At 45.6% G+C, this 27902-nt stretch overlaps 3 protein-coding genes and 1 long non-coding RNA gene across 7 annotated transcripts; 1 reads left to right on the forward strand and 3 right to left on the reverse strand.

Annotated features, from left to right (window-relative positions):
• Nucleotides 1-651: 651 nt before the first annotated feature.
• LOC311426241 (SKA complex subunit 1-like) lies at nt 652-8079 on the reverse strand. 3 transcript variants are annotated; one of them, XM_084502442.1, is made up of 7 exons: nt 7878-8079; nt 7026-7130; nt 6275-6399; nt 5118-5209; nt 4287-4424; nt 2506-2675; nt 652-1710 (listed from the first exon to the last, which is right to left on the reverse strand). In XM_084502442.1, exons 2-7 carry the CDS (start codon nt 7111-7113, stop codon nt 1562-1564), a joined length of 762 nt encoding a protein of 253 aa, XP_084358568.1. In that variant the 5' UTR covers nt 7114-7130; nt 7878-8079; the 3' UTR covers nt 652-1561. The 3 variants fall into 3 exon arrangements, with proteins under 3 accessions (XP_084358568.1, XP_084358567.1, XP_084358569.1); XM_084502441.1 differs by lacking the exon at nt 7878-8079 and adding an exon at nt 7404-7503; XM_084502443.1 differs by lacking the exon at nt 7878-8079 and adding an exon at nt 7266-7361.
• An 843-nt stretch (nt 8080-8922) lies between these two features.
• Nucleotides 8923-15844, reverse strand: LOC311426242 (tetraspanin-36-like). The gene is made up of 7 exons (XM_084502444.1): nt 14470-15844; nt 11839-12030; nt 11546-11620; nt 11247-11342; nt 10950-11102; nt 10744-10827; nt 8923-9750 (listed from the first exon to the last, which is right to left on the reverse strand). Exons 1-7 carry the CDS (start codon nt 14527-14529, stop codon nt 9664-9666), a joined length of 747 nt encoding a protein of 248 aa, XP_084358570.1. The 5' UTR covers nt 14530-15844; the 3' UTR covers nt 8923-9663.
• A 1250-nt stretch (nt 15845-17094) lies between these two features.
• LOC311426243 lies at nt 17095-18956 on the reverse strand. The gene is made up of 2 exons (XR_014686631.1): nt 18732-18956; nt 17095-17616 (listed from the first exon to the last, which is right to left on the reverse strand). It is a non-coding gene; the product is annotated as an uncharacterized lncRNA (long non-coding RNA).
• Nucleotides 18957-19176: 220 nt separating this feature from the next.
• Nucleotides 19177-27611, forward strand: LOC311426244 (cilia- and flagella-associated protein 53-like). Of its 2 annotated transcripts, none has more exons than XM_084502446.1 (8): nt 19177-19279; nt 19789-19965; nt 20570-20743; nt 22588-22891; nt 24327-24545; nt 25428-25644; nt 25826-25928; nt 27025-27611. In XM_084502446.1, exons 2-8 carry the CDS (start codon nt 19817-19819, stop codon nt 27269-27271), a joined length of 1413 nt encoding a protein of 470 aa, XP_084358572.1. In that variant the 5' UTR covers nt 19177-19279; nt 19789-19816; the 3' UTR covers nt 27272-27611. The 2 variants fall into 2 exon arrangements, with proteins under 2 accessions (XP_084358572.1, XP_084358571.1); XM_084502445.1 differs by having other exon boundaries at nt 19183-19279; nt 19789-20018.
• Nucleotides 27612-27902: the final 291 nt, after the last annotated feature.

Here is a 27902-nt window from a genome sequence, read left to right on the forward strand (position 1 = left end):
AGAACGTGCGATCCCTTTCTCACCCATTAAAAATTAATTAAAAGCGCGGTGCTTCGGCTTTAATTTCCTCGTTTGCAGGAGATGAAGCATCAGAAAGAGGAAAAAAAAAAAACAGAAGCTGATGTTTGGAGGAGGAGGAGGACAAGCCCGCACTGGAAAGCTGCGAGATCGCTAAATTCTGGGGGAGTATTAGTAACGCGTCGCGCTGCGCAACACCATTGCCAATTGCGCGCTGCTGGGAGAGAAGGGAAACGCCAGCCAAAGAAAAAGAAGCGAGAGCACGGCGGCAGGAGCTGGAGAGCCGGGTTTTGAGGTGACTCAGAGCTGAACGCCGTCTGAAAAACAGTTTGGAAACACCAGCGTGGTGTTCAAGGAAGGAGACGGGAGCGTGGCGAGCACCTGGGGCAACGCAGGCTCTTTTTTTTTTACTTCTTCCCCACGTTTTTCAAGTTAAAGCTGCACGATCCCAATATAAATCACCCAGGAAACTAAATCAACATGCTGTAAATGAAGAGAAAAGTTACAGAAATTAAGAGAAATTCTCATTTTGCACATCTTCCTATGCCGAAGATGAAATAAAATCGGACACTACACAGAGACAGCAGCTCGGAGCACGACATCCCAGAGCAAAAGACACCAGAAAAGGTGATCTGGTACTCGCCAGGATCTCTTTATTGACCAGGTTCTGAGTTCAGTATCATTTGCTCATTAAATTGTCAGCTGACAGGGTAAAACCAGAAGGATTTTCAAATAGTTGCCGTGATAACAGCAGATAGAGGCTCAGGGAAGGAAAAAAAGACTAAAAGTTTTCTTATCGAAGCAATTTCCATCACTCACAGAGTTGAAATTAATCACAACCTTTCAAAAAACTCGAAAAATGTGGAGTTTGGCCAGTATTTTTAAACGTAATTCAACGTTTTCACTACGAAAGGGAAAAAAATGATTCCTGTTCTGCTCTTTAGCGTGTTGGTCTGAGCAAAAAAAAGAAAATCGGGCTGTGTGATGAAGTATGAAAACCATATGGGCAGCAGAACTACCCGAGCATCGGTCTGGAAATGTTTAAATCACCTCAGATCTTCCTGTTCGAACTCCAAAACGCACAGTTAGGATAGGAATTAAAATAAAAAGATTAAGGAAAGGAAATCTGGGAATTGGTTTGAGGCATTAAAAAGAACCCAGTGCTTCTTTTGGGTTTCTACGGAGTAGTAACTCCGGTCTCCACCTCGTAAACACGAAAGGAAGGTGAACAGGCAGAGAATTTAACCTTAAAAAGGTGATTACAGCTTCCTACGACTAGAGGTGTGCCAATTTCAGCTGCTTTGTGGTTGTAAGGTACCAAGAGACGTCAGCGCCTCCCAGGTTTCCAGAAATAAAACTCAAAACGCTTCAAGGCCCTTTGATATCGCTGCTCTGAACGTGGAGGAGATGCTTGGAAAACACTTTTTGGTCCTGAATTATTGCGTTTTCGAAAATGAGAGCTTCAGAGGAGTGCCCACACACAAAATCTCTTCGTCTCTCTGCCCTCCACGTCTTTCGGGTGAGCAGAATCCAGGAAGCTCCCTCAGCAGATGACGTAGCGGACGAGGCGCGCGCCGCGGACTTCTCTGACCCGCTGGCAGTGGCGCAGGATGTTGAGGATCCCGTGGAAGCGCTTGTCCACTTTCAGCTGGGTGAACTCCTTGATGTCGGCCTCCACGACAAAAAACTCGCCTGGAAAAACAGCAAAAAAATAAAATAAAATAAAATAAGAGCCACCTGAAACCAGGAGCAGACCGATTCCGAGGAAAGCAACGCCCAGAAAAGCAGGAAGGGGGAAATAACGTGTTGCTCCTAACATTGGAAGTGTGATATTATGAAAAAAAAGTCTGCATGCAATTTCTCCCTTTTTTTTTTCCAGAATTCAGGGCAAAATTCTTCTTACTTGAAGATGAAGCGAGGATTTCCAGGCTAAAATGAGCCGCCGTTAGACCGGAGCAGAGCTGGGCTGCACAAAAACCCACCCAACCCAAGAATATTTAAAAGGGAGAGCGTTCTTGCCTTCTGCCCGGGGCAGGAATCGAGAGGCAGACAGCGTGGCGTTGCTCTCCAGAGGAAAGGAACGTCAAAAAAAGGAGATTTTTAAGATGAGAGATTTGCTGCGCCACGTGGATTTGGGGAAGCTCGCCCGTAAGCTGAGCGACAAAGACATCTCAGGGCGTTTTTGCTCATCTGTGCTTCGCAGACGAGAAGGCTTTTTAAGATTTGCAGACAGCCCTGTCTCTTCCACAAAGCCACCTCAACCGGAGTGATTTGCTAAATTTCAGCTTGCTCAATTTTTCCTCTTTTTGCTAAATTTCAGCTCGGCAGGAGCCTCCGTAGGGATTTTAAAGGGGCCAAATCTGATTTCGACTCTCACCAGGTGCTGGGGGTGAAGGGAAAACCCCACTAAGCCCGCAGCTGTTGGGTTTTGTTCTGGTTTTGTTCTTTTTTTTTTCCTGTTTTGAGAATGAATCAGAGCAGATTTACCTTTCGTGTCCTTCGTTTCCTCTCCCAGGAATCGGTGGTAGAGATTCCTGACCGAGGCGTTCATGGATTTCAGAGGCTGGTGCAGGATCTTGTACTTGCCCACCACGGCCTTGTTGAGATCTTGAACGACGGCGTTGATTTGATCGTAGGTCAAGCGGCCTTTCATGTACCTGCAATTAAAAATAAATAAATCAATCAATCAAAGTCAGCAGCCAGAGAGTCAAAAACTTGAAGTTCTGCGCTTCTTTTTCCTCTTTATTCAGCCTAAACTGAACGTGCTGCTCCTAGTTCGAGGCAGTTGCTGCTGCCCCGTGTTAATGAGTAAACCTGGCGGTTCGTTAGAGCGCTTAATAACGCTGCAGGAAAAAAAAAAAAAAAAAAAAGCCATAACAGATCTTGAAGCAGAAAGAAAGAACGTTAGAAAGCCAAATCAAGAAATTAAAAAAAAAATAAATATCCTGGCCCTAAACTTTCGGGAGATCTTTTGGTTAATCCAAAAAGTTGGAGATGCAACGATTTGGGTAAAAACACTTCACTTTCTTGAGTCTTCTTGAGCAAAAGCAGCCCTACTGCCTCTGAAATGTGGTCACAGGTGGTGTAACACAGCCTACTACCTCAGAATCACTCGGCCTCTAGACATTTAATTGCTATTTCTTGCTCTTTATGCACCCCTCAGCCTTTTTATGAAGTCCCAAGAGAATTTGTAGGCTGTGAAGACCACGGAATTAAGTCTAAAACACCTGTAGTCGAGTTCCTACGCTCCCACAATCAATAAAATACCCTAAAAAAAAGCCAGCAAACCCCAGCTCACCCTGAAGCAGCAGCAGAAAGGCACGATTTATTTCCCTAAACCTGTTTCTGCCTTGAATCCGTAGGTACAAAACCCAAAGCAGAGGGCTGCGTTCTTCAAAAGAGCAGCCTAACAGTGGTCTGCCACAAAGATAGAGCTAGAAAAAAAAAGAGATGGAGCTCCTGACGGCCAGCTCCCTAAAAAAAACGTTCAGGCTAAAAGAAATATTCCCCTAAGTTACTGTCTGGGAATTATAATGAAAGCACACGTGCTAAAAAAAGCCTTCGGCGGTGAGAATTTGGAGAAAGAACAAGAAAAAAAAGAACGGATTTGAAGGCTAAAATAATTTGCAGGCTTCCCACCGTGCGAGACTGCTCTGTTTGATCCAAGATCCTTCATGCGTGAGCCTGAACACAGCACGTGCCTTTGTTAAATACCTGCTGCAGAGCTCAAAAAAGCCACGAAGCCGCCGAAGACCGCGCGAGCAGCGCTGCAAAGCTTCTGCTTTTAAGGATAATGAAGCACTTCAGGAGTTTATCAGGGAAGATAACGGCTTTTACTGGGGGTTAAAGCAACATTTGGCTGCGTCTGCTTCTCTTTGGCCCTTGACGAAGGCCAAAAATTGTCACGGTCCAGCTCTGTCCTTCCTAAATTCCATCAGAAGTACCCAATGAGTAAACCCACCGAAAGCTGGATTTCTTCACCCCTCACGAAACAGACCGAGAAATCGAAAAAAAAGAAAAAAAAAAAATCAATATTTTCACAAACCCATTGTCAAGGTCAACTAAAAACTGCCTTTTTCATCATTTTTGCTTTTTTTGTGTAGCCGTACGGCATAAAATCACGTCTGGAGCTACCGCCACGATGCTTCACACTGCAATGTTTAAAATTTCAACGCATCTGTCAGTTGCAAGAGCTCGTTTTCCCCAAAACCTCTGTCTTCTGGCCAAATCGACGTGCGAGGGAGGAAGAAAAAAAGGTGTTCACTCACGCGGGAACGCTTTCAAACTCTTCCGTGGTTATTAAGGATGCTTCCTTAATAAATCTTGGCTCCTTGGCAGGTTTTTTTGCATGTTCAGGTTCTGCAGCTTTCGTTTGGTCCTCGCTTTTCGCAGCCGGCCCAGCGATACTGGAAAATTAATTAATATCAAGCACATAAATAGCAGCTAAGTAGTAAGGGGAACACCAGTACATTTTCTGTTTATTCACAGCCCTGAGCCATCTGAGAGGCTGGGTGAATACAAATCACGATCTCTCCTGGAGGAAAAAGAAATAACTACAGCACACGCTCCCTTTTCAAACGGCGTGCTTCAGCTGACTTCATTAGGGCCCCTCGTTTCGCCGCCAGCAGGTGAATTGGAAGCAGCCCAAAGCAGTTAAAAAGTCAACGTCCCGTCCCGTTTCGCAGAACAGGAGGCCTCGATTCGTATGGGATGAAGCAGAGCGCGGAGCTCCAGCCTAACGGGCAGCTTTAAAGCACTTCGAGACGAGTTCAAGCCTTGGGAAGCCTGACTCAGCCATTAATCTTTTGGAGCAAGGAAACTCGGGACAGCTCTGCAGTGTTAAGGATGGTGAGTGCCACCTGCTGGACTCCCGAAACGTCTGGTACACGAAGTTGTGACAACAGAAGCTCTGCTCTGTGTTGTTCCCATTTTTTTTCCCCATTATTGTTTCCAATAATGGGAAAAAATAAAATAAAAATCAGGAGCAAACTCCAAAATCAATACGTAAGAGCCTCAGGGTCCTAAAAGTTCAGAGTTAGCTCCTGGGGAAAGGATGGGAGCTGTAGGATGCAACATGTCCACGCTCACACACCACGTACCAGCTCCGAGTCGGTTTAGGCAGGTGGAGGGGAATGTTTTCGCGGAGGTGCTGGGCTTCGCTTTGATCTCGCTCAGCAGACTTCTGCAGCTCCTGAAATTAACGGTGGAAACCATCAGAAATCTGAAATTTCAATAATGTCGTGCAATTAAAATTAGCTCACTATGAGGACGATGTTAAAGGAAATCTTAAGAGGTGTTTTTTGGGCTCTTCCCGTTGTTTTATATCTTTACTGCCTCGTTTTCCAAGAGCAGCAAGTAAAGCTCAGGAAAAACAAAGCGAAGAGAGAGAAAACACGAATCTCCCTGCCCTTGCCCTCAAAGTGTCAGAGAAATTTGAGCGGGCAGGAAGTATTTAGCAATGTACCATGGCAGGTTTGGGTAGGGGAAAGGTGGTGGTGACTAGAGGAAGAGATACGACAGGAAACTCATCTACATTCCTCAAATACTTTCAAAAAAGACCTACAACAAATGAAGACACTGAAAACGCACACTAAAACGGATAAATATATTCTAATTAATTCATTTGCTTATCTATTGCATGGATGTAAAAATAAAACTATTCCTTACACCGCAAAATCTATTCTGATAAAGGCATGCTTGCTACGTATAAAGCTTGAAAAATAGCATTTTTAATCTTCTGTGCCTTGATAAACCAAATCTGCTTGTTTTATAAAAGATTTTTACTTGTAAATTTGATGGAAGACTAAAGTTTATTTTTGCCTTTAATCCTCTAACACCAGCTATGTCGATATCAACAGGTTCTGCAGGAGTGTTGCGGATAGAATCCCATTCTCATCTGGGAAAAGGATTTTTGATCAAGAAGAAAAAGCAACGGCCTGTTGAGAATCCTTTTTCTGATTCTCTCAAGCCTTCTGAACTAGCAATAAGGAACAGAAATAACTACATACTCCCTTTGCAACACCCTCAACAAGGCATTAACCTCCACTCAACCCCAACCGGAGACAGGGAAGAGTTTCAAGAACGGCAGCCAACACTTTGCATTGCTTCACAAGTTTTTAAAAGTCTTTGATTGTTGCCCTTTCATTTTGAAGTAGCCTCTTGCATCTAAAAATATCACTGAGGATCTTGAGAGTAACAACTAAGCACAAGGATTCCTCTGAAACTTTCAGTATTTTACAAACAGAAAAACAATTACTTTGAGCAAATTCTTCAGTTTTTCTTGCTGTTGAACTTCCATTTCCATTTTATTCAGGAGATCGTGCAAGAGAACCATCTCTTGTCCTATTTTGCAGAGCATAGACTTGAAGGATGGCTCTTGACCTGTCAAAGAGAGAATGTGAGAACGTTACTCCAGAAAAACAAAACATCTCTGACACAAAAACAAAATTCAATTTCCCTCCTCTCTGCACAGTGATTTTCTCCTTACTCTATGCTCCCCAGCCAGCATCTCCTCCCAAGAGAAGCAGCAACATTATCCCCTTCACGATCTCCCTCTGCTCTTCAAACACAAAGCTAGCCCAGATGACCCCTCTAAACGCCATTTCTACAATTCTTTGTAACATCTGTGTTTAAGAACGGATAAAAAATGAGCCTAAAACATTTATATCAGCTTCACCATGGCAGATTAAATAAGTTTGTTACCCACAGCACATTTACACCACAGAGATGCATTCCTGTAACACTTGGACAAGACACTGGTATTCACCTCCAGCTATTCCTTTGCACATTTTTGTAATTAGGCTTCACTTATTTTGTAATCAGGCCTAACTTAACAAGGTATTTTTTCTCCTTTTCCCACCAGGTGGACAGATATATGGGGTATTAACCACCAGCCTACAAGTATCTCAGAGGAGCATCCTCTAGCCTGCTTGACCCACAGCTCACTGATTTTCTGCAAGGAGGTATGAGCCCAAACCAAGACAAAACTCAGCCTTAATTTCTTTTACCGATGCTCCTTAATTGCAGAGTCTTTTTAATAGTTGAAATCTTCATGTTGATGTGAAAGCACAAGTCCTCCAGATCCGAAGAAGCCATTGTCCTCTGCTGTCACACTGAGGGAGAAAAAACAAAAAGCATTGAAAAGGAAGACTTTAAGTAAACTCTAAGTGCACAAGCAGCATTTTGAGAAGGATAATAAACTGTCAGAGAAGCAAAGGGAACTTAAACAAGGCAGTAAGTGCAGCAACCGCTCCTTATTCCACCAAACGAAGAACGGGGCAGGAAGCACGAAGTAACTATCACTAAACAAGGCAATCTCCTGAATTTTAAAAACAAATACAGAGCAATATTAGTGCAGCGATTCCTCAGCAAACCGAGTTACTTACACAGCACAACAAGGGACGGAGCCGCCTCCCCTCAGCCCCGTTCAAACCCGCCGCGCCCGCCCACGGCGCATGCGCGGCCGCCATTTTGTAACGCCCCCCCAGCCCCGTTGCCACCAGGGAAAATTTAAGTTAAATAATAGAAATTGGATAAATTGGGACAAATAAAGAGTTCATAAGCACAGAAGGGGGTGCGGTGGAAGGGAGCTTAAAGCTCACCTAGCCCTAAAGCCTTTCCACAGGTCAGGTTCTCCTCACAAGATGAGGCAGCTACAGCTTCTCCAGGCAACCTGTCCTGGTGCCTCACTGCCCTCAGAGTGCAGGATTTCTTCCTAATACCTAAATCTGCCCTTTTTTAGCTTAAAGCTGGTACCCTTTAGGATATACACGTCTGCTCACTGCCTGCTTACTACTTTTTTTTGCAGGATTTCAGCCCAACCGCCTCACTTGGTGACACAGCCCCCCTCTGTGCCTCACCTCAGAGCCAGCCTTCCCTCACGGCGCTTCCACCCTCCCTTGGGGTTTGGCCCAAATTATTCAGGGTTTGCCTCTGTTTGCTGTTTGTTTCTCAGACCGTGAAGCTGGAGGTGAAAGCTCCAAGTGCCAGGGAGAACTGGATGTTTCTGGTGCCCTCTGCCTTGCTCCGGGGTGGGCTATAACCCCACAGCGAGGGCACGCTGCTTCTCCTGCCAAGCTGCTGTGGTTATGTCGTGTATGCCACGTCCAACAACTGGGATTCCACCAAATAAATACATAAATAAATAAATAAAAACCCAGCATTAATTAATTACTTAAAGAAATTTGATTTATTTTTGGCGTTAAACAGAAACAAAGCCCTCATATTAATTAAATCACCTTCAACATATACATTCTTCTATTGGTTTCTCCTACACATCAATTTCTTTCAGGAAAAAAAAAAGATAAATAAACAGCTTACACTTACCCCAAACTGCTTTATTTTTTTTTTAATAGCTACAGATATAAAGGTTTGCTGCACCGAATAGACTGCTCATCTCTCCAAAGAGCAAATATCCAAATATGCTGTTCCTTTTCCACAATTCCCTACCCAAGAATAGCTCAGTTTTCTCCCTCCCTGCATCACAGCTCTAAAAACCCTAAAGCACCGAGACATGGATTAGCACACAGACGTGTTAAAGAAGGGCCATTTGTAAAGAAGTGGTGCAATCCAAGACAGGACCACATTCACCAGACCTTCAAAGAAAGAAATCAGTTTCAAACAACAAACAACAGGTTAACAACATTGCTTGGTGAACTAACAGGGTACAAGAAAGTTTTATATTAATATTTTTAGCTGTGAAAAGCAGCCAGATGTGTTCAGTCACACAGAGAACTCTGCACTAGCCCTTCCAGTCATCCTTTCTGCATAACCACGCTGATCCAACGTTTCCTCCAACTCCTGCATTCATCTGCATCACTCTCGCAGAGACACGGTCTGTCTTTGGGTAGAGAAAGCATAAATTCATCAGCAAAAGCAGAAAATAAAAGGAAAAAAAAAAAAAGCCCTGCTTCATAAGCAATTTTTATTGTCAAATTAAAAACAAAAAGACAAAATGAATCAAAAGAAGTCATGTCCCAAACGCGCATCACCTCCTGGCCTGGTGGTGTTCACATTTGCTAGCTGCTTCACCAGACAACTCAGATTTCTGTTCCGGACTTCACAGCGTTTGTCTCACTCTAAAAACCCCTGCAGTAAACTGAATTTCAACATATGACCACGACAAGGAGAAAAAATTGAACCACAATCAGATACGGAGAAAACACATTCCATCTCCCCATGCTTATGAAGAATATTTGAACCTTGCATCCCGCTGTTTCTTAAGCACATCAGGGGAACGATCTGGTGTTTTCGCAGACAACTGAATCCGCTCCTGCAGTTTCAGTCAGTTTAGTGATTAAAAATAACATTTCTGCTGCTTGTTTTGAGGGAAAGAACTGCAGAAGTAGGCTTCTTTCTGGAGCCCCTTACGCCACGTGGTGCTACCTAACCCAAAATCCACAAGAACCTTACAAAAAGCTGTGGTACGTACGACCAGGGTTAAGTTACCGTAGGGTACCGAGTATCGGAATTGCCATTTCACATCACCCCCAAGAAACTTTTCCCAATCAGTACAAAAAGTTCCTTCCATTTCTCATGTAAATAAAGTCAAACATTGGACAAGGTCAAGAAATCGTCCTTTAGCGTTCATCTTTACAAAGCTATTGTATCATCAGGAAGCAAAAGAAGAGGGATCTTTGCATTTTATTAAGCGAACACCCCCGAGTAAAGAGGCTGGTATCCGCTGTCTTCTCGCTTGCAAGTAAGCACGCAGACGCTCAGCATGCCAAAGAACTGAAAAAGAGGAGAAACACAAGAAATTGAGTTTTGCTGCATTTTATTTCACTTTTCGCATCCAACATTTATGTTAATTTTTCACCATAGCAAGGACATTCTGTTCATATTAAAAAATATTAAAAAAAATGAAAATAAATCTATGGAAAATATTTTTTTATATTTGCCTATCACTTTTCAATACTAGTTTCAGTTCAACTTTTTCCTCTTTTTTTTCTTTTCCCCATTAATTTATACATCCACATTAATTCTTAGTTATGTTAATCCAGGAAAAAATTCAGTGAAAACCCCAGATTTTTCCGGATTTAGAAGTTCTGTACATTTTTTAAGCATATAAAATAAGGAAATAAAAGATTCATCCTAGATAAATTAAAATGGGACCTGTAACACAGTGCACAACCGAGCACTTCATTGAGGGAAGGGAAATGATGGAAGATTCCTCCCTGAGCAATTTAAGGATGTTGTAAGTTTTACATCAGTGCTTTTCAAATCCAGTTTTCATCCCCTACATGATTTGCTTTCACGTTTCATTTAATTCAGTGTTGTTATTCCATAAATAGCCCGGCTGGTTTCATTCCTTGTCATGTTCCTAGCCCATTTTGACGCCAGGTCTCCTAGCACAGGACTATTCGTTCACTTGTACCTCAAACAAACTTCACTGAGGGGTTTAAAAACCCCAGTTAAATACAGAAAAGTTGTTTTTTCATAATAAATTTGAACAAATTCTAGATCTAGGCCTTTTAGCACTCCTAGCTTTTTGTACTTGCTACTACAGGACCAACACGGATTATTAATTTTCTTGCTGTTTCAAACTAGTTTTTGGATCTCTCCCCTTTTTGTCATGCAAATGAAATGCAGAAGAGTTGGCAGAAAACCAGCGAGGAACATAAAACTGAGTTTATTTTAGGCTAGTGGGACACTGTGGAAAAAAAAGCTCTGCGATCAAAGAGGAAATTACTATTTTCCACGGGGAAAGAGACAGGAAACCTTTACCTTCACAATGGCAAAGCCCAGGATTACAAGCATAGCGTAGCTGATGACACTCTGCAGCCCGGCCTCCAGCTCCCCTAAACAGCCCTGGCGTGGAAGAGAAAACCGAAAACAAATCAAAGACAATTCAGCTGGACGGGGTTTTAAAGGCAGGATAACCCGGGTGCCAGCGGGACGTGGAAATGAGCAGCTAGGCCCTTTATCCTCACCTGCGTGTTGAGTTCCTGCGGCTGATCCAGGCTCCCCGTGCAGTTCTTCAGATTTTGCTTGCAGCAGCTCAGGGGGACGCTGTTGTTCCCGGTGGAATTAAACCACTGCGTGGCCGTCCAGTCGCTGTAGTTCTTCACCCCACAGCAGTGAAGCTGCCAAAGACAAGACAGGCTGCGATCACACCCCTTCGATCTAATGCTCGGAGATCTCATCTGATGAATTCCTCTTCCCCAGCCCCAATTCCTCAAATCGTTCTTTCCTAAGCAGCCCTCAGGAGGCTTTAAAGGCTTTCTTACGTTTTCTTGCAAGTAATCCATCACAGCAGACTCTGAGTTTCTCCCGTCGTACTTCTCGAAGACTGTGCGCATCGTGCCTTGGACGTCACTTTTCACCTGTTTAGAAAGGGAAAAAAAAAAAAAAAAAAAAAAAAAAGACAGATTTAAGGTGAGAATTTGGATCTGTATCCCTCAAAGTCAGAAAAAAAGGACAAAAAATGAAAAAAAAGTGAGAAAAATGGATATACCGGAGTGCTCTAACAACACGAGGTCTGGCTTTTAGCTTTATGTTAGCACTGAGATGCCAATTCTTTGCTTACCTTCTCCCTGTAAACAAACGCCAGGACGAAAGCGGAAACCTCTGCGATGAAGATAATGAGGATAATGGCCAAGAACTGAAATTAAAAGAGAGGCTGGGATAAGGAGGAGGTCCACAGCACCTGAATTCCTTTGCACACTCGCACCACGTTGCTTTATGACTCGTGAGAAGAGTTCTAGGACCCCCAGATCATCGCGTGGGGTTTCAGCAGGCGGCACCCCGCTGTTTTTGAACCTTTCTCTTTTTTTTTTTTTTCTGGCTTTTTTTTTTTTTTTTTTCTGGCCCCGCACTCACCAGCCCCAGGCCAACCCGAGATTCCCGGAAGGTGGCGCAGCAGCCGAGCAGCCCGATGATGAACATCACGGCCGCCACGCAGAGGATGATGACGGCGGGCAGCAGCGCGTACTTGTCCTGCAGGAAGTTGTCGTAGCTCCTGTAGGTGTTCATCACGTAGCCCCCGACATAGCTGAGGCCAGCCGCCGCCGCCTGAAAGGCAACGCAAGAAATTAGCAGCTGGGATTTAATTGATTTAGCGAATTTTCAGCTTCAGAAGTTAATGACGGCGACGTGCAGATCCAGAAAAAAATGTGTGTGTGCATCTGAGACTTGCTACACATCAAAATTTTAACCCAAAGGAGGGAGAATTTATCACCACGGGGCTGTTTTGTTTTGTTTGAGGTTTTTAGCTGCAGCCGAAGCACCAAAAAGCTCAGTGACTGCCCTAAAAAACTGCCTTTAGCTCTTCCCCTCCTGGAGGAAAACCTTCTGGTCGGAGATGAAACGCAGCCAGGCAGCGAAACGAGGTAAAACTAAAAGATTTGGGGTAAAAACCGGTCTTAAAGGAAGCTCAGGCTCGCCCACACCCCACACCGAGACAAAGCCAGGGCATCATCCAGGCTTTAGGAACCGAGGTTGGGAGTTTCGTGGGTGTTTTTAGAGGCTCCTCCGAGCATCCTTCGGCTCGCAAACCTCAACCCACCTCGCTCAGACTCTTTCCCTGCGTTTTCACACTTACACTACTCATTTTCCTGATTACTGCCACGCTCGAGGGATTCGGCGCCTCCTGGGATGGCCGGCGGCCCTGCCAGCGCGCCCACCAAGCGGCCACGCGGGCAACGAGCGCTCCCGGTCCCCACGGAACAGGCTGGAGCAGCACGAGGTCATAAAAGCCCGCCACTGCGTGCTGCTAATCAGAATCATGGCACGCCCGGAGGATGTTTTTATCCCTGGGAAAGGAAAATCCCGGGATTTGGGTTGTTTCTCCCCTCGTTTCAAGGCAGCTGGAGGTGCACGGATGGCTCAGCAGCCGCTGCCGAGGCTGTTTTCTCCGGATTTCGCTCCAGAACACCCTCTAGTTCAATATTTGCCTGCAGGACCGCCCTGTTTCCTCGCCACTCCGCTCCTGGCTCCTGCTGCTTTCACTTGCCGAGCTGTGAACCGAGTGGCAAAGAATTTAGGTAGCCCAGCTAATCCCAAAGCATCGGGAAAACGTCTTGTAACAGGGCAGATCCCGCTCATCTGTCCCAAAACGCAGCTTTAATGCCGAAATCACAAGCACGGAGCCATCCCCTGGCTGAGACCCGGCTGCATTTCGGAGCTGCTCCAGAACCCGCCAGGATCCGTGGCAGCCTCGGGGAGCGTCGGAGCAGATCTTGTGTTTTGCTAAGGATCCGCAGCCTCCGTGCTGGTAGAAACCCAAGTGTTATAAAGAAAAAGACGATCGGAAAGGGCACCCAAGTCGGTTCCTCCTTCTTCCCCACCCTCTTCAAAACCTGAATTCCAGGTTCTGCTGGCAGGAATGTAATTACCCCGCGTTAATGGGTGCTCCAGTGCATAAATGCCGTAGGCTTTTGGGGCCGCATTGCTCTTCCTAGGAAAACAAACAAAGGGCTGGCAAGGGTCACCCCAAATTCAGAGGCAGGGGAGTAATTACGGACGGTGTGCGGAGCCAAATGACCTAATGGCTTCAATCGTGGGCAAAGAGCTCCCCGAGGGTGGAAGGGAAGGCAGAGAGACACTTCTAGACGGACAAAAGGCTGTTGTTTGACGAGAAAACCCCGAGTCCCAGCAGTGATGCCAAGCCGGGGTGTACGTGAGCCGCACGAGCTGAAGCCGGGGGAATTTCCACATGCACACGGCGAGGCGTCCCCGGGTTTCTCTGCGGGTATTTCAGAAAACCACCACACGATGAACAAGCCCTGTGAGAGCACGGCAATCAGCACGGCTCAGCACGGCAGTGGGAGGTCTTTACAACCCGGGACACAACACCCCGTGAAAACTCAGGGGTTTAACTCAATGTTTCCATTTCCTTTTTTTTATTTTTACCCTCGCGTCTCTCTCTGCGGGACTTCTTGTTCTTCTCTTTATGGCATTTCTTGTTCTTCTCTGTCATTCTTCCTCGCTGTCCCAGCCTGAAACCCCCTGGCTGGTAACAGGGTTTTGCAGGCACCTTATGTGTCCCAAAACCTATGGGGCCAGGGATTACGTCCCCCTGTGGGTTGGTGAGGCTGTCCTATAGGATGTGACTGGAAAAGGTGACTATAACCAGGTTCCCAGCTGCGATTTTCTACAATAATCCCTGTTTAAGGCATTTTGCTCCCTGAAAGAAAGCCCTCCTCAGCACACTACTTGGCAGCAGCCCTCGGATGATCCCCCACAAACGGTCTGCAATCACTAAATTAACTTAAAACCTGCTTTTTTTCCACAAAATAACGTGCGATTAAGACCACTGAAGAAAACACAGGCTCCGACAGCGCTTTTTTTCCCTCATAAACTTAAAAACAAACTCCCCCCCCCCTCCCTTCCGCGCAGCTAAGCGGCCGCCAGGCGTGAGGCGCTGAGGGCTCCGGTCCCGGCTCCCCGCCCCAAACCCGGTTCGCCCCTAAAAATTTGGGGTCGGAGCCCTCCCGCCGCCCCCCTGCTCACCCAAAAGGCGAGGCTGAGCAGCAGCAAGACGGTTTTGGAGGTGATCACGCCGCAGTCCATGGCCACGACCGGCCGGGAGCCTCTGAGAGCGGGGCGGCACCGAGGCTCTGAGCCCGCCCTGGCTGCGCTGAGGCGGCGGAGCCCGGCCCTGAGGGGACGGATGGGGTGGATCCGGGGCTGGGCTTTTCCCTCGGTCCCACACCCCAAAAAGTTTGGGGACAGCCACGGTGTGGCTTTGGAGAGATAGTAGAGTGTCTAAAAGGCCAGGCTGGGCGGCCAAACGGGGTCGGGCTTCGAGTTGGGCTGCTGCAGAGGGCTGAGGTTTCGAGTGTGGCGGCTGCAGAGGGCAGAAAAGTTTCCTTTTTCCGTCTTCCCCGCCTCACGGTATTAAAAAGAAAAGTTTAAAGTGTTTAAAGTAAAAAGTTTTAAAGTGTAGGTTGGCGAGGCAGGCATTTGTTTTGCACAGAGGACGTGTGGCAGCCTGAAGATGACCCAGTGCTTGGCTGCAGCACACGGTGGTGGCAAACTCCTTGGCAAAATAGTCATTAACCGCTTTCCTGTAGGGAATATCGGTTTTGTAGGGTTTTTTTTTTCTAGACTGGTGCTCGAGCAGGAATCATAGGCAGTCTGCTCTTAGCCCAGAAGTCTATCCCAGATAAAACATTGGCAGAAGGACCCACATCTGCACTGACAGACCCCATGGGTGACCGTACCCATCGCTGCCACATTATGATTTCTATTAGAGCAGTAAGTATTAACAAAGTCTGTAAATATGGATTTTTTCTTCCTCAAAAACAAACTACAAAATCATCTGTCTCTCGTCCTTGTAGTGTGGCCAGCTGAGGTCTTAATAAAGACAAGAAACGGCCTGGAAAACTTTTAGCTTGTTAACGATCTGTGGTAATGACCGCTAATCCGGGGAAAGTATTTCAAATTAGAACAAAAGGGCAAATTTTGAAGGGAAAAGGGCAAAATGCACTTGAAGTGAAATGTAGAGGAATAAAAAAACGACCAAAGAAACAACCTCACCAGCCAGCCAGTCCAAAACTTTGTTTAATATCTAAATACTTTCCTTTTTGGTTGCTTGTTAAGCCTTCTATTTTATTAAAAAATAAAAAGATCTAAAGATATTTAACAACGAGAAATTAAATAGTGTTAATCAAGATGTTACGGCATGTATGCTGTTTGTTTTGGAGCAAAATGTTATTAAAATCAATTTTGTATTAAAGGTGGGCTGGAAAGTAATTTGGATACAAGGATAACTTCTCAGGTAACCACCTCAGACAGGTTCTGGACCATTCTCCACTGGATCAGTCCTAAAATCACCAGATTACTTTTAAATGTTGGATTTAAAATAATCCCAGGATTTAAAAAAAAAAAAGCCCAGGTGACAGCCCCAGGGGCCAGGGATCACCCACAGTGGGGATGAAAATGCCACAGGCACCTGCAGCAAGCGTTGTCGCCCAGCAAATGTCTAAAACAGTGTTAAAAGCTTTATCAGCTGATATTTATTGCTTCTTTCCCCCCAGGGCCTGTTACCCATCGCAGAAGGAAATGAGATGAGAGTAAAACCGTTTGTCCTCGACAAATCTACGCCGCCTGGTACTCCTCTCCCTATTTCCTTCTAGTTGCTTACAAATGATTTTCTCATTACCTACTCCATGGCCTCTTTGATGTTGTTTTTCAGGAGCTGAAGGAAATTGAGTTGCAATTTCCAAGCCCTTACCCTTTTATCCTTTCCTTTCCTGTTCTTTTTTCTTTTTCCTTTTTTTTTTTTTTTTTTTAATTTCGTTTCTTTTCCCTTTCCTTTCTTTTCTTATTCTTTTTTTTTTTCCTTTCCTTTTTTTCATTTAGTTTCTTTTCCCTTTCCTTTACTTTCCCCTTTTTTTCCTTTTCTTTTCTCTTTTCTTTTCTTTTTTTCTTTTCCTTTCCTTTTCCTTTCTCTTTTCTTTTCCTCTTCTCTTTTCCCGTTTCTTTTCTCTCTTTTCCTCTTTTATTGTTCTTTTCTGTTCTTTTCTTCTTTCTTTTATTTTCTTTTCCTCTCCTTTTTTTTTTCTTTGCCTTTTTTTTTTTTTGCTTTTTTGTTTTTTCTTTTATTCTTTTATTCTTTTTTCTCCTCGCCTCTCCTCTCCTCGATCCTACATCCGCCCCCTTTTCACTCCAATCTCCCCAAACCCCTCACCAAACAGCCCTGCCACCCCTGCAAACAACTTTTTCAATCTTCCAGCACAAAGCCCATCACACTTCACGGGACCATCACCACCTTAACCCATCTCCCTGGAACCTGCCCTTTCCTCCTGCTCCACTTGGATCTAACCTTTTATCAGCACTTCTCGTGCCAGCTGCTGGATTGTGAGTGACATTTTGGTGACTGGCGGTGCAAAAGTCACACTGCCTGTCGCAACGGGGGCAGCTGGGGGCAGTTTCCTGCGCTTGGCATGTGAGGGTGATGCAAAAGAAGCGTGATCTTCTCTCTCAAATCCACTAAAACAGCTCAATCTCTGGAAAACCTTCACGTAAAAAGCATCGAGGAGGAAAATGCGGAGGAGAGAGCTTGTTAGCTACAGGGAAAGAACCCTTGGATGATCGTTTAATTAGCAAAAAGCCTCAAAACTCAAATTTAGTTTCAGTTCCTCTTTATTATTTATATTATTTAAATATTATTTAAATATTTCAGCTGGGTTAAAGGCTCAAATCATGTCCCAGTAGTTTTTTTTAAAAAAAATGGTATTTTTTCAACAATAAAAAATGACATTTTCTCCTTTTTACACTAGGGAAATTGTCCTAGACCTCTCCTAGGTCCTGTGCGATTCCAAGGGGAGGCAGATCTGGGAAAGAAACAAGCGTTTTAGTAAAGATATCCCTGAATAATTATGAGAACCGACACTAATTACAGCTGCACGATTAAACATCTGCAGAACTCGTGGGCTGCAGGAATTCTTAGCAGCAAAACTTGACATTTTGGTAGTTTGGGACTAAGGAAAGGTTTGATTTTAAACTTGCTCCTGAAACGCGTGCTAGTAAAAGTTGTGATCTCTGCTGCTCGTGCTCGGCGTGGTTGTGTCTTCTGGCCCTGACTCACACGATCATGTGGATGGGAGCAATCAGCAAATCCCTCCGGGAGATTAATAAAGGAACCTGCTGGACCTTAAAAAAAATAATAAAAAAGGAGTTAGGATTTTTTTGAGCACGGATTTTGAAGATTGCCTGGAAGCTCCGGCAGGAGGGATTAAAAGGAAGCGGGACCGGAGGAACTGGAGGTGGTCTGGAGCGTGATCAGCGAGGAAAAGCCAGGGGAATTCAGAAATTCAGAACCTGGGAGGAACTGTGGGCTTCACCTGGGTTTTCCCTCCTGGCACAAAAAGGCGCCGGTTAAAACCAGAATCCCGTTTGCCGAGTAACTGCCACGTGGTGCTGCCCTACCCGCCCCTCGCCGAGCGTAAAATGTTTTTATTTTCTTATAAAGTTCTCAGCAAGAGGTGTTTCAGCAAGCAGGATTCCTCTTCAGTGCCTTTGACAAGAGTTGGTGCTGTGCTGTGGGGTCTGGATTGAAAACGAGCAGGTTTTAGGACCAGAACGTCTCCTGAGATCTACTCTTTACAGGATTTGTAACATTTTTGGGCGTAATTTCTGCCCAATGGGAACTTGGCCACCCAGCAAGTCCCCACAACATCCCCTTTTGCTTCAGGGCTTGTGTAGTTATAAGGGATTTTTACCGTTTCGTTAGGACTAACCCATTAAAGCGACTGCCCTGACCCCATAAAGGCGTTCTGACAGTGCCAGTCAGATTACAAAAGGGGGTGGCTCCTGCTGGAACAGAAAAAAGCCCCCAAACTGTTTACACAACCCCGGAGCAGGCAGTTACAACACTCCCTCAGGGATCCAAGCCAACAAATAAAAGACAATATATGCTATATATATCCTATATATGTCCCCACCCTGGGGAAGTCCTGCAGAATGCACTGACCAGGACCCCCTTTGGCATGGGAGCTAAAAACAATCCCATTTCTCATCAAATGTTAACGCAAAATAAGAATAAAATCACCAACTACCCATGCCTTAACGCTAAAATTAGGAATACATTTTTTACAGGTGGCAAAGGGACTTAAAGAAAGAATTAATAGTGGGATTAGAAGCTCTGCAGCTCCATTGTTTATTTAAAATTTTAAAGAGGTGAAATGCTGCACATTTCTCTACTGTATTATACATGAAATGGATTTTTTTTTGTGTGTTAAGTGCTGACTAAGGCATTTCCTACTTACTTTTCCCACAAATATTAATCAAAACTTCAGCGTACCAAGAGATTTAGCCCTCTCAGCACGTAAATATTATTTTTTTCCCTGAGGTAAAAACCCCTAAAGAAAAGAAAAAGAAAAAGCACTTTAAGCTCTTGGCAGCAGCCCTGTCCCGGGGCCTCCAGGCGAGCTCACTGCGGGCAACGACCCTGAAGCGACCGCAGCTCCTGAGGCGCTGCCGAGAGCCGCGCACCACCCCCACCCCCTCTCAGGAGCCGCATTCTCGCCGAGCAGCCCCAATTCGCAACGCGTTGTGGCGACAGGCGACATCGCGACATCGCGACATGACGACACCCCCACCCCCAGCCGCCATTTTGTGCCCCCTCAGGCGGCGCGGGCGCACTGCGCATGCGCACCCCCTGTAGGGTTCCCGCCCGCTCTGAGCGTCCCTTGCGTCGTGACGTCACTTCCGCTTCACCATAGCAACGGGAGAGGCGGCGGCGGCCATGACGGCGCGGAGGGGCGCGGGGTGGCGGCGGGAGGTGCTGGGGCCCTGCCCGCACTCTGTGGCGCTGGTGAGCGGCCGGGAGCCGCCACAGGGCTTGGAGGCTCCAAGCGGGTGCCTCTTGGTTTTGGGGTTGGCCGTGGGGCCGGCAGGAGGCGGGTCCGAGCTCGGGCTGAGGGCGTGTGGCCAGGTCGCAGGGGTGTAAGGCCGTCAGGGGGTGACAGCTGAGGTGGACAGGCTGAGGTTTAAGCTGTGAGGTGGGTAAACGGGCAGCGTGGAGCTCCTCGAGGCCTTTCGTGATGCTATTGTGCCCGTTTCTGGCTAAATAAGAGCCAGGAGCGTGCTCAGGTGGCCCAGAAGGCCAATGGCATCCTGGCTTGTCTCAGAAGCAGTGTGACCAGCAGGGCTAGGGAGGTGATCGTCCCCCTGTACTCGGCTCTGGTGAGGCCGCATCTCGAGTGCTGTGTTCAGTTTTGGGCCCCTCGCTACAAGAAGGACACCCTTATGTATTCGATCCCCAATTCAATTAAAAAAAAATAAAAAGTTGTAATTTCATCGCTGCCATTCTTTCTGTTACAGAGAGCCAGGCCTCCTAAAGAGCGAAGAAATGACAGTTTTGTCCTGGCCCGCAGAGACAGAGAAGAGGAGCTCCTGGAATACGCCGCTCTCCTCAAGCTCTACAACCGCTGCCGCAGCGTCCACGAGTGGCAGCAGCGCAACGAGCAGAAATGGCTGCACAGAGCCGTGCAGAGAAAGGTCGAGGCGGCGATGCAGGAGTGTCAGGCAGGGATTGATGACAGAAGAGAGAGGTAGCAAGGAATGAGCCCAAATCCGTGTCCGCCCTGCAGTTTTCCTCTTAACTCTGTTCTTAGAGGGGTGATTATGGGGGGGAAAAACACTCAGTAGGGCTTGATTTTTAGACGTTACCCCCGGTGTTATGGCATGGTCTGTGTTATTAAGCAACATAAAACGAAGAGGAGCTTTTAGGCTCTTGTTACCAGTACAACTCACAACAACAAAACCCTAAAAACCGAAACCACGACAGCACTGCGCTGTGCCGAGCTTCGGAAAGAAGTTTTCTCCGTTATTCTTTTGATAGCAAGCGGCTGTGAGCTGCGAGGAAGCCGCTGGGATCTTCTGGCCCTGCTCAGCGGGGCCACCTAGCGCGGGCTGCTCAGCACTGCGTCCCCTGCCGGGCTTTGGTGAGCTCCAGGCACGAAATTTCGGGGCAGCCTGGTGCTGTGTGGGGCCATCCTCGCCTAAGGGCGGCGTAAATGCGAGGGGAAGAGCGCGGTGCCTTACTTAATCACTCAACAGATAAATTATTCTGGTTTTTATTCGAGTGTTTTCTTCCCTTCAGGCTTCGCGAGCTTCTGGAGGCCGAGGAAAATAAATATTTTGCGGAGATGGAGGTGTTTGAAGAAACCCTGCTGGAGAGGCAAGCGAAAATGAGGGAGCGAGCGAAATTATTGCGGGAGGAGAGGGAGAAGGAAAGGCAGCAGCTGGTGGCTGAAAAACGGGAGCAGCAATTCAGGTGGGTCCAGAACAACATCAAACAGAGTTGGGGGAAGGAAATCCTAAAAGGCGATTTAACAAGAAGGTGACAGAAAGCGCAGAAATCCTTGTCCCGTGTGAGAATCCCCTGCCAAATTGGATGTTTTTGTAATTCTTGGGTAGAGTTTTAGCTCAGTGGTATGAAAAGAGTTCCTGGAAGATTTATTTGGCCTAAATCCTGCTTCTTAAGCTCATATATGGCAAGCCCTTGGGAAGTTAGGGTTGCCCAAGGCTGCTGGCTTTATTTATTGCCCGCTTTTCCAGAATAAAGCTGTAGTGCAACCTGAAATTCCCTGCCCAATCCTCCTGGATGCCAAGTTTGGCAACGACCTTTGAAGTCGTTGAGATTTGCGGGTGCTCCTCGGGTCCCGAGGCCTTGGCATCCCGTCTGACTCGTTCAATTCTTGGAGATCTGCTCGGCTGAGGGATGAAAATCGCGTTAATGGAAGCGGAATCATTTGAAACGTCGCTTCCGAGTCTCCCACGGTGGTAGGGAAATCTGCAGCACCTGCTTTTTTTTTTTTTTTTTTCCCCTAAAAATTGGGGCTTTGTGTGCCAGCTGTGACCGAAATCTGCTCTATTTGTGGCGCCACTTGTTGCTGGCGTTCTTGGGAGCCAGATAAATAGGGAACCTGACGCCAGCCTGCCCTTTTCCTGTGCAAAACTGAACGTTGAACCTTGTGGGAAGGGGTGGAGCGTTTCATCGTGGGCTTGAGCGGGCTTTTCTCTGCCCCGCGTTGGTGTCTTTAACAAAAACCAACCTGCGACATCTTAAAACTGGCATAAAACCTCCATCTCCTCCTTTTTTTTTGTGGTTACATCAGAAGCATTCATGCAGAGGACGTTGTTATCGCAGCGGCTTTATACAACAGCCATAAAATGAATAAATAACTGGGAGGGGTGGGGAATAAACGCAGCTTGTCTTTGGGAAGCGGCTCCAGGCGGGCACGATTGGGGCGTTAAGAAGCTTCGGGTAGCAAAGTGAGGAAGCAAAGCAGCCATCTGGGAGAGCAGATGTTTAAACCTCGCTCTCAAAGCCGCTCGAAAGGAATTCCTTTTGATGAAATCGAGCAATTCCAGAGGGATTTCGTAGTAAAAATTCGACCCGTGCCAAGCTTTGATTGAACTTCTCTTCTTCTCCGAGAATTCAATTAAATTCAGATGAGTTTAGAAAGGCGAAAAAGAAGAAGTCATTCTTTATCCTTTCGCTGCTGAGAGAACTTTGAACCCGCTGCGTTCAGGTGACACAGTTCTTTCTAACGATGCGTTTCCAATCTTAATTATGGCAATGTTTTTCCTCAGAACAGTTGAAAAACATTTTTCATGAATACCAATTAGTCCTGTAGTCCGTAATCACCAGTAACGACTACCTGGGAGTCAGAGGAAGGATCCCAGGGTTAAAAATGTGTCCTGGTTTGAAAACGGTTTGAAAAACACATCAAATGGGTTTAAAAACACATTAAATGGGTTTAAAAACACATTAAAAACACAAAATGGGTTTAAAATGGGTTTAAAACCACATTTTTAAAAATGGTTGTTCATGTTAAATTTAGTTTGGTCGTTTCTTTTCTTGCAGCTTCTACGAAATATCCCACAAAACTTCCGATTTAATGCAATTCTAGTGGTTCTTGGTTAACAGTGTAACCTAAATTTCTGCTCTTAAATGGTTTTCAGGTTGGGACTGAGCTTTCAAGCGACGAATAAACTAGCCTAGGTCTTTATTTGAATGAAGAGCAACCTAAATGTTTGAACAAGTGTGTTTTATACGTTAAAAATATGCATATTCATATAAAAAAACCCACATAATTCATGCTCTGACTCCAGAGAACGATGCGATGAGCTCCGCGCGCAGCGGATGAAGCAGCATCAGAGGGAATTGTGCACGGAGCGGCTGGCCCAGCTGACTCTGAAGGAGGAACTGAAAAAACAGCAGCAGGAGGAGGAGGAGATGTTCGCAGAGCTTTGGAAGGAGGACAGGTTGGCTAAGGAAAGGCGAGAGGCGGTGGATCTGCAGAAATTATCCAAACAGAAGCGGGAAATCCTGGACGTCCTCGGCGCCCAGGTAGCGGTGCTCAGCGCTCAGAAAGAGGAGGAGAAGCGGCTGAAGGAAGAAGAGGCTCGATTGCTGGTAATTTCCAGATCACCCTCAATTCAGTACTCTTTGAAAATCCCTTTTCAGTACTCTTTGAAAATCCCTTTCCCCCCTGCAGGGGGAGCTTGCAGTGTAGCTGAGCCGACTTCGGCGGAGCAGCATTTAGCGTTGACTTCGTGATTTATTTCAAATTTCATCTTCGTTTTGCAGCTATCGATGCGTAGCAATTGACTGGTCACGCAGGGCACCGAAAGATAAATATCCCACTGCTTTTTTAAAAAATAATGACAGTGAGGAATCGGAAGCTCTGAAAATCCTGGTTGTAAAACATCAAAGTTCTTATTCCAAGCTCGACTGCAATGTTTCACTCGTTTAAAATGATGCAGAAAAAAATTCTTTTCTTGTAACGACTTCTAAGGAACTTCCAGATCCTCCGAAACTAAAACCACTTCTACTTAACTGGCCTTTTGAGAGAAAAAAATAGAAGAAACAGAAATAGAAAAAGAAGTTAGAATAGGAGACTTTGTAGCTTCCCCTGAAGACAGCTGTCTTGAGCTCCATCAAGAACAGAAGTTTCTGGTGAAGTGGTTTAATTTCTGGAAGAAACAAAAAGCTTTTTTCTGATGCGTTTTAGGAGATTTATTTACGCTTTGAAGGAGCCATAATATTTAAAAAGAGGTTAAGAAAAAGCAGCGTATACCTCGGAGAAAGCTGAGGCCTTGTTTCGGACACCTGTAGCTAAGTTAATGACGGGCATGTGTTGTTAACAGCTTGTTCGAGCACAGTTTATGCTTGTAAACTTAGCATAATTCATGAGTATTCGTGATTAAGTTACTTTATTGGTGCTGTTTTGGGACTTTTTTAGCTAAATAATCTTGAATACGCATACACAAGTTTGATCTCAAGTCTGTATTTTTATTTTTTCATTGGTTCTTTCTTAAGAACTGAGCTTTATTGCCCATTTTTCTGTTCTTTCCCGTATAAAATGGAATGATTTGAGGCCAGGAAAATTCAATAGCTGCCCGTTATTTAATTACATCGTAATAAAAAGAAGCAATTACTCACTTTATGCCCAACAGAAATGTGCTTTGAGCAGATAACATCCAGAAATGGGAGGAACACGCGGTTCTGTTACTGGGTAGAGGTTGTGGCTGTGTTTAAAGAGTTGGATGTAGATTAAACGTGCTGCAGGGATACAGATTTCTCCGAAGAGATGTCTGTCTGCCTGCCTGAAGTATTTGGAGTGTGGATGTCAGGCATTCCTGTGATAATTAAAGAGAAAATCCTGAATTTTTAAGGAGCAACGTGGTAAAACGTTCGTGTTTTAACAACTTTAATGGACGACACTCTCTAAAATTCTTTTTTCTTAGAAATAAATGGTTTTTAATATTTATCTTTGCTCTTCGGTGTTCCGAATAAACTCATCCTAGTAGTCACTTTGCTTGAAGCTGGCTATTTTTCCCTTTTGTAGGAAGAACAGCAGCAGCTGCTGAAACTAGAAAATGAGAAACTTCAAATGGAGAAATTACAGAAGCAGAAGGAATGCAGGGAGATGTTGCTCGGCGCAGCAGAGGACAGGAGGAAGCGGCTTAATGAAGAAAAAGAAGGCGAGCTTGCCCTCGAGATGAAAACCTTAGAAAAATCGCCTTGGAAACCTGAGGAAGACCCCGAGGAGAAAACCAGGAGGAAAGTAAGGGCTACAGGTTTGAATTGTGAAGTTTTGGGCCAAAACCTCACCTGGACTAATTTTGTTGCTCTTTGTGGAGCCGCACAGTGTAAATGAGATCAGACACGAGACCTTTTCTGTGATCAAGTCGATTCTTTTGTCGCATAACCTGTTGCCTCCCTTCCTGCCAGCACTCTGCTTTCCTAAAAAACCCCATTATCTCTTAAAATCACAGCAAGGACTTTAAATCCCGTCTTGCAGGCAGCAAAGCTACCAGGCTTGATGAAAAATTGGGGGTTTATAGCAAATCCTGGCCTCCTGCCCCTCCACGCTGATTTCCTTCTGCATAAACCACGTGAGGTTTTTAGTCCTTACGCTGCATGGATGTAAGGGAGATTAGGGAAGATTTTGTCTGTCTCCCGGACCTGATTTATTAAATATTTGTGATTGCAGAGGAAAGTAAATATTTGCCACGTTCTGGTTTATTAGACTGCCAGGAAACAGTTGTAGATGTTTTATTACTAGCTAGATATATAAGTGCAGAATTTCCCGTGGAATATATCGGGGAGGCTACGAAACCATGGACGTGTCTCACTTTTTGCACCTAGAACAAGTAGATTGCCCAACTTGGAGGTGAAAAATGATTTCAGAGTGACTAAGACCGAGCAGGGAGCTGCGTTCCTTACTCTGCACGAGGTATTTGGAAGCTCACGTGGGTTAGGGATGTTTTATAAACTTTCTCTGTGATCAGAAAACGCATTTCTGCACGGCTCTTCTGGGCTTGGAACGCAGCTCGAGGTTTCTGCTTCCCACAGGGGCCACAAACCGCCGCTTCTCTTCGCTTTTTTTGAAGTGTATCTTTAAATTCTTGAACTCAGATCTGCAAATGTGTGCGTGTGCTTGCAGCAAGAGCTGTTCAAGGAGCAACAGGCTTACCGGGCGCACCTGGCTCAGCAGCTGGAGGAGGAAAAAGAGCGAGAAAAAGAAGTGGACAAGCTCCTCGAGGAAGAGAGGGCGAAGGTTTGGGCCAAGAAGGCTGAGCAAACGCGGTTGGAAAAGGAGGCTAGAGAGCAGCTCCTGAAAAACGTCCTGGATACGAGGCAGCTCCAGATTGAGGAGAAGAGTAAGTGATAACAGCTGCTTGTGCACCAAAATTACTGCATAAATGTGAAGCTTCCCATTTTTTGGGTGCCTCCTCGGAAAGGACAAAGCTCAGGCTTGCTGTTTAGGCTGAGACTTTTTAGACTTTTATCTTCTAAAAGTCTTTTTGTGTTTTTTTTTTGTTTGTTTGGTTTTTTTTACAGTGCAGAGAAACGCGAAGGAGCAGGAAGAGCTCGCTCAGGAGAAGCAGTTACTAGCAGAGGCCGTGGCAGAACTCAAACGCGTGGAGGAAGAAAAACACGCCAGGTATTTTTCCTTCTGCCCGTTGGCTCGGTGCATTGCGGATCAACCTTTTTGAAGTGTGTGGGTTGGAGAATTCTCGCTCGTAATTAGCTTTGTAGGAACGCTGGGGAGGTTTTTTTTTTTTTCCTTTCCCTATTTTTCCCTATCGGTTCCCGACTGCGTTTTTCTGTTTATCAAACGCGTCCCCTCGCGTTCGGAGCATCTGAGACGCGAGGAGGGAGGCTTAATGAAAGGTTAGGTGGTTGCTCACCCTCCTCAGCTTATTGCCAAACCTCACCCACACTCCTCCCTTCAACAACCGCGGCGTCAGGCAGCAAAACACCAAAAAACCCACCAGACCCCATCGCCCAGCTGCGTGGCTTTCCCCTTCCCTTGCAGTTCCTCGGGGCGAGGACGTTTTCGTTTCGCAGTAGCCGCAACGTTCCTCTGGGTGTCGTGCAAAACCCAGCACCGAGGGCTTTATTTCTCCCGTTCCCGTTTCCCTTTTTGGACTTCTGCCCTTTCTCCACACCCGTTTACGGGACGTGACCGGGTAAACTCCTTCCAGAGCCAATACCTCTTGCCTCAACCGATAAATTTCTTGAAAACACATCTCCTGGATGTGGCAGATATCTCACCCTCTGCCAGGAAACATCCCTGATTTCTTCTGCCAGCCATTTCCCACGGCGTTAGCACAACGAGCCTGCGCCCTGCCTCGCCTGTTGGCAGAAACCCGTTGTTATCTCCGCCACGAGGGAGTGGAAACTGGGCGTGAGGCTGCTTCAGCAGTGAGCCAGAGCCCGGGGAGGACTGAAACCTGACGCATTTGCTCCCCTTTCTGCCACTGCGAGGGGCGGAGGAAGGCGTGCTGATGGCAAGGGGTGCTGTTTGCTCTTTTATTTCTCATTAAGCACGAATTTTGCGGTCTGCTCTGTAAAATACGACAGAATTTGTGCTCTGAACAACGATTAATTTGCTTGTAGTCGCACAAGTGAGCTCTCAACTCCTAAGACGAGTTTTGAACCTTCCTTTGGTCCGAGGTTGAATGATAACAGCTTAAAAAAAATATTATTTTTTAACCCAACACTTCATAAATAATCTATTTCCCTGTCGTTTCCAGGAAACTGAAGGAAGCAAAAGAATACCAAGAGCAGCTCAGGGCTCAGATTGCCCATCAGCAACGGGCCCGTGATGCTGAGGAAGAAGAGAAGAAGCAAGAATACGAGCTGGGCCTAGCAGAAGAGCGAGCTTACCAGGAAAGGATCCAGGACGCTCTCTCAAGGCCTGACGAGAAACTAGCAAAAATTCACCCTTTGAGAAGAAAACTCACGTCTACCTCCCAAGATCACTTAACCATGACATTTTAACTCACTCTAGGTTGCCTTTAAAAACCTTTTCTAGGCGTGTTTGTAACCGATTTGGGTTTGACCCCTCTCCGCTGTGACACTCAGAATATTTCACTGGCAAATACAAGGAATATATTTTTAAATTTTTTTTCCCACTGTGCTTTTTTCTAAAAAAAAAAATAAAAATCAAAGCGTGTGACGTTTTAATACAAAAATACTGCATGTTCTCTGCGGTGTGATGATGCTGATGACGTGAAGGATATGCAGGCGTTATTTAAAATTAAAAAAAAAATAAAAAATTGTAGAGGACGTTCAGCAAACTTTTATTAAAACACCTTTCGAGCTGCAAATATTGGCAAAACCTTTTTTTTTTGTGTCGAGACAAAAGGTGCTCGGCGTTTTATCTTCCTTTTCCTTGTTAAATCTACGGAGCTATTTTATTTTGGCTAGGCAGCAGAGGGTTAATACTGCCTTGTACATATTCTGGCAGCTCTTGGATGACTTGTGGAATATCAGAGTCCCAAAACTGGTCTGTGAAACCTCTTTTTGGGCAGATATCATTGTGTAGGTCTGAGGTTATCATTTTTCTTGGAAAAAAAAGGTGATTATTTATCCTTTTGGTGGCAACTCTGCCTCTTTGGACCGTCTTGGA

This window comes from Aythya ferina (genome assembly GCF_964211825.1).
Source record: "Aythya ferina genome assembly, chromosome: W".
Lineage (NCBI taxonomy): Eukaryota > Metazoa > Chordata > Aves > Anseriformes > Anatidae > Aythya > Aythya ferina.

Excerpts from the sequence above, each read along its gene's own strand:
- LOC311426241 (XM_084502442.1), bottom strand. The coding sequence starts at position 7,113 with ATGGCTTCTTCGGATCTGGAGGACTTGTGCTTTCACATCAACATGAAG. Across the intron at positions 4,425-5,117 it reads CCTAAACCGACTCGGAGCTG|TATCGCTGGGCCGGCTGCGA; the intron begins GTACGTGGTGTG and ends TTAATTTTCCAG. Across the intron at positions 1,711-2,505 it reads GGAAACGAAGGACACGAAAG|GCGAGTTTTTTGTCGTGGAG; the intron begins GTAAATCTGCTC and ends CTGTTTTTCCAG.
- LOC311426242 (XM_084502444.1), bottom strand. The coding sequence starts at position 14,529 with ATGGACTGCGGCGTGATCACCTCCAAAACCGTCTTGCTGCTGCTCAGC. Across the intron at positions 11,343-11,545 it reads CGTTTGTTTACAGGGAGAAG|GTGAAAAGTGACGTCCAAGG; the intron begins GTAAGCAAAGAA and ends CTTTCTAAACAG. Across the intron at positions 9,751-10,743 it reads TGGGCTTTGCCATTGTGAAG|TTCTTTGGCATGCTGAGCGT; the intron begins GTAAAGGTTTCC and ends CCTCTTTTTCAG.
- LOC311426244 (XM_084502445.1), top strand. The coding sequence starts at position 19,211 with ATGACGGCGCGGAGGGGCGCGGGGTGGCGGCGGGAGGTGCTGGGGCCC. Across the intron at positions 20,744-22,587 it reads AAACGGGAGCAGCAATTCAG|AGAACGATGCGATGAGCTCC; the intron begins GTGGGTCCAGAA and ends CTCTGACTCCAG. Across the intron at positions 24,546-25,427 it reads AGGAGAAAACCAGGAGGAAA|CAAGAGCTGTTCAAGGAGCA; the intron begins GTAAGGGCTACA and ends GTGTGCTTGCAG.